Here is a 3,577-nt window from a genome sequence, read left to right on the forward strand (position 1 = left end):
CGGGGTTGACAGCCCACGCCCTCGAGAGGGAGGACCTCTGTGGGGTGGGGCCCACCTGCATCATAAAAGTGCAGCTTGATGGTTGATGCTAAGGCCTAGCGCCTTAGTGTTAAAGGATGCTGGGGTTCGAATCCCAGCATCAACAACCTGCGTGGCCGCAAGGCTCGTGATGGGTTGGAGTGTGCGGCCTGCAGGCCTGTTGCGGGTGGGCTAGGCCCTGAGGCTCGTGGCCCATGCGTGGGTTTCGACGGGCTCGGGGTTGACAGCCCACGCCCTCGAGAGGGAGGACCTCTGTGGGGTGGGGCCCGCCTGCATCACTTAACCATCTCGACTTGCATAGTTATTGACAAGAAACTGGCTCAAAACACGCAAAATCGTCACGTATACTACACACCACAATGACTGTACAATGCCAGGGAGGTGCATTCCTGTCCAGCTGGGCGGGGGTAGTTAAGTATATATATAATCAATATTCTCTTTTATTTTATTTCTAATGAAGCAAAAAAAAATCCCTAAAATATAAAATTAAAATTTACATTAGCTGGAATTGACTGCAATAGAACTGAGTGGTTGCATCTCTTCACCATTGACATTAGTATTATCTCCAGATTCTCCACGACCGGTACTGGATGTTAGGACTCGAGCTCGCTTTGCTTGGAGATTCCAGTCAGTGGTCCCCACCACGTACAGCATTAGCCCAGCACAACATGTCTGGGCCGCCAACAGCCCAACCCAGAGTCCACAGAATCCAATTCCTATCCAGAACCCAAGCCCAACTGCTACCGGCATTCCCACCAGATAGAATGCGCCCAGGTTGACGTTAGCAGCCGTTGAGGGGCGCGCACAGCCTCTCAGGACCCCACAGCCCACCGTTTGAGGACTATTACCCAGCTCGCACAACCCTAGGATTGGAAGCGCCACGGATGTCAGCCGTAGGATCTCCGCGTCTTTCGTAAACATCCGGCCCCACGTATTCCTCATCCCCGTTGCGAACATCGAAGCTGATAGGCCAATCATGGACGCAATTACAACCGCGACAACAGCCGATAATCTCGCTCTGGAAGGACGATTCGCACCGAGTTCGTTCCCCACGCGAGTGGACACGGCGAACCCTACTGACGACGGGAACACGTATATCAACGACGTCGTTTGAATCAGAATCCCCATTGATGCTACGGTTGATTTGGGGTCCACTAATAGACCACACAACACGATCATGATCTCGTACCACCACCACTCTAAACAAACCGATACGCAGCTCGGCGCCGCAAGCCGAAGCAATGGCTTCCACCCGGTCAAACAATCCAAGCTCGGCTTACTCCAAGTCGCCTCGTGCAAACCATAACCCCACACGTATAAAACCAACGCCAACAGCGCAAAGAAATTAGACGCAGCCGCCGCAGCTGCTACGCCGACTACTCCGAGGCGAAAGTGCGTGACCAGTAGCAGATTGAAAGGTAAGTGAAGGATTGTGCCTGTGAGAGTTGCTAAAGTTAACGGGCGGGTGATCCCCTGCGTGCGAAGGTAAATGCGGATTGGGTGTATAAAAGAGTTGGTCAAAAGGTCAGGGAGAGTGAACGTTAAATATGTGTGAGCGATTCTTGTTATATCTGGGTCTTGGTGAAGGAATAAAAGGATTTTGTTCATATTGAGCCAGAGAAGAAGAATGGGGACTGAACATACCAGTAGAAAGATCACAGACCGATGAAGGGTTAGAGAGAGTAGTTTAGGTCGTTGAGCACCAAAGGCCTGTGAACAGAGAGGTTCCATTCCTAAAGCCAGACCAGAGAGGACCGAATACCCAGTAATGTTCGCGAAAGCAATCGCGAGTGAACCCGCGGCGAGTTCGAGTTCGCCGAGATGACCCAGAAAAAGAGTAGAGATTATTGAGCGAGCATAGAGAATGAGAGCGGTTAAGGCGATTGGGAAGGCGAGATTGAAGAGCGACTTAACCTCCCCGACGATCTCAAACACGATTGGGTTTATAACTTCTGTGATTGTTGTTTTGGAATTCTCTGGATCGATTATGGTGTTTGGAAGTACTGATGATAAGATGTCGAAATAGAGGTGGGTTTTGGAAGTATGTACTTGCTTCTTCTTCGCAGGTGTAGGTGGGGTAGTATTAGCAGTGGTGGTGTTGAGATTACACATGATGATGCTCGGTAGTGACGATAAGGACGACGATGACAATGAAAGCAAATCTTATTATGCTGCGTTTTTTTTTCTACTGCAGAGATTGCAACACTGCACATACATGAAAGAACACTCTGGTTTCTCTGTTAAATAAATTTAACTGAGCCCTCTCTCTGACTCTGTCACCCACCCTGTACAAGTATACATACAACTACATATACAATGTCTGTATGTATAACGCATGTATGGGACGGTTTGCACTCAGCCGTAGATCAGGCAGAAAGGGTAGTATTAGACGAGTGAGATCAACATATATATATATATATATAAGGAAATAAATTAAGGTAGCATAATTTACGTGATATATATTACAATGAATTGATTTAGACAGATACAAATTAACAAAAGGAGAGCAAATCAAGGAATCTGTGTGTACATACATAAGATATATTTTAGGGTAATTTTTAATATTTGGGATTATATGATTTAAAGAAAGAAAAGAAAGAGAGGGTACGTCAGGTAATGTCAGAACTGAGAAGGGTTGTGATAGGTTCAATTTCCGATAAGTGAAAAGCCCATTTTTATAAAAGACGAGGAGATTGTTTGTTTGTTCTGGCGCTGATCATCAGTTTGCCTGTGCCTAGGGGGGCCGCCTCCTCAAAATGAATGGACTAATTTGACTCACAACTTGGACTTGTAAGGGCAATCCAGGGTTCTAAATTTTCTAATAATTTTTTTCTGAACGGGACAGGGATTCGAACCCTGTTCATTAAAATAATACTCATTATTCTTATCACTCTAATCAGTGATTCGGTGTATAAATTTTCTAATAATTATTGTACAAAATTCATTGTATTATTTGCAAGAGACATTATTAGAATCTAGTCTCATCTGTGGTCAGTGGTCACTGTACGTACAAACTGTCCTGGACTTCCTTTGGTATTTGCGAATGAGATGCTCAAAAACCATTCATGTAGTTGGATTTTTTTTAAAAAATTTGTTTTCTATTTGGTCCGAGTACATCTCCCAAACACTCGATAAGTAATGCAAGAAATTAAGTAATTTTTTCCTTTTTGAAGGTACCAATAATTAAGTACTCTGTATGCACGCTAACACGCAACAAAACACACTCTATATAGGTACTACAGTCAACGATTCATATAAACATGGAAAAAAAATATTAATTGACCAGTGAATTGATTATATAAATATAGATAGGAAAAAGATTAAAAAATATATATATATATATAGATGAATTTTTACGTAAGGGTTTAATGTAAGGGTCTATGTTTACACCATTGATTTGAAACATGTGAGATTCAAAATAGTGGACCCCACTTGTCATCTCATTCATCTACACCATTAAAATATAACCCTTATTTTACACCCTTACATTAGACCCGTTATGTGAGAAATTCTCTCTCTCTATATATATATAGAAGAA

The 3,577-nt window shown here is 43.8% G+C and overlaps 1 protein-coding gene across 1 annotated transcript; it reads right to left on the reverse strand.

Moving 5' to 3' along the window:
- Positions 1–418: 418 nt before the first annotated feature.
- On the reverse strand, positions 419–2,414 carry LOC119993048 (protein DETOXIFICATION 51-like). The gene has a single exon (XM_038839956.1). It carries the CDS (start codon positions 2,149–2,151, stop codon positions 538–540), a length of 1,614 nt encoding a protein of 537 aa, XP_038695884.1. The 5' UTR covers positions 2,152–2,414; the 3' UTR covers positions 419–537.
- Positions 2,415–3,577: the final 1,163 nt, after the last annotated feature.

The sequence above is a fragment of the Tripterygium wilfordii genome, chromosome 23, assembly GCF_013401445.1.
Source record: "Tripterygium wilfordii isolate XIE 37 chromosome 23, ASM1340144v1, whole genome shotgun sequence".
In the NCBI taxonomy this organism is placed as follows: Eukaryota; Viridiplantae; Streptophyta; class Magnoliopsida; order Celastrales; family Celastraceae; genus Tripterygium; species Tripterygium wilfordii.

What these genes read in the sequence shown, in the direction of transcription:
- LOC119993048 (XM_038839956.1), bottom strand. Translation starts at nt 2,151, where the DNA reads ATGTGTAATCTCAACACCACCACTGCTAATACTACCCCACCTACACCT.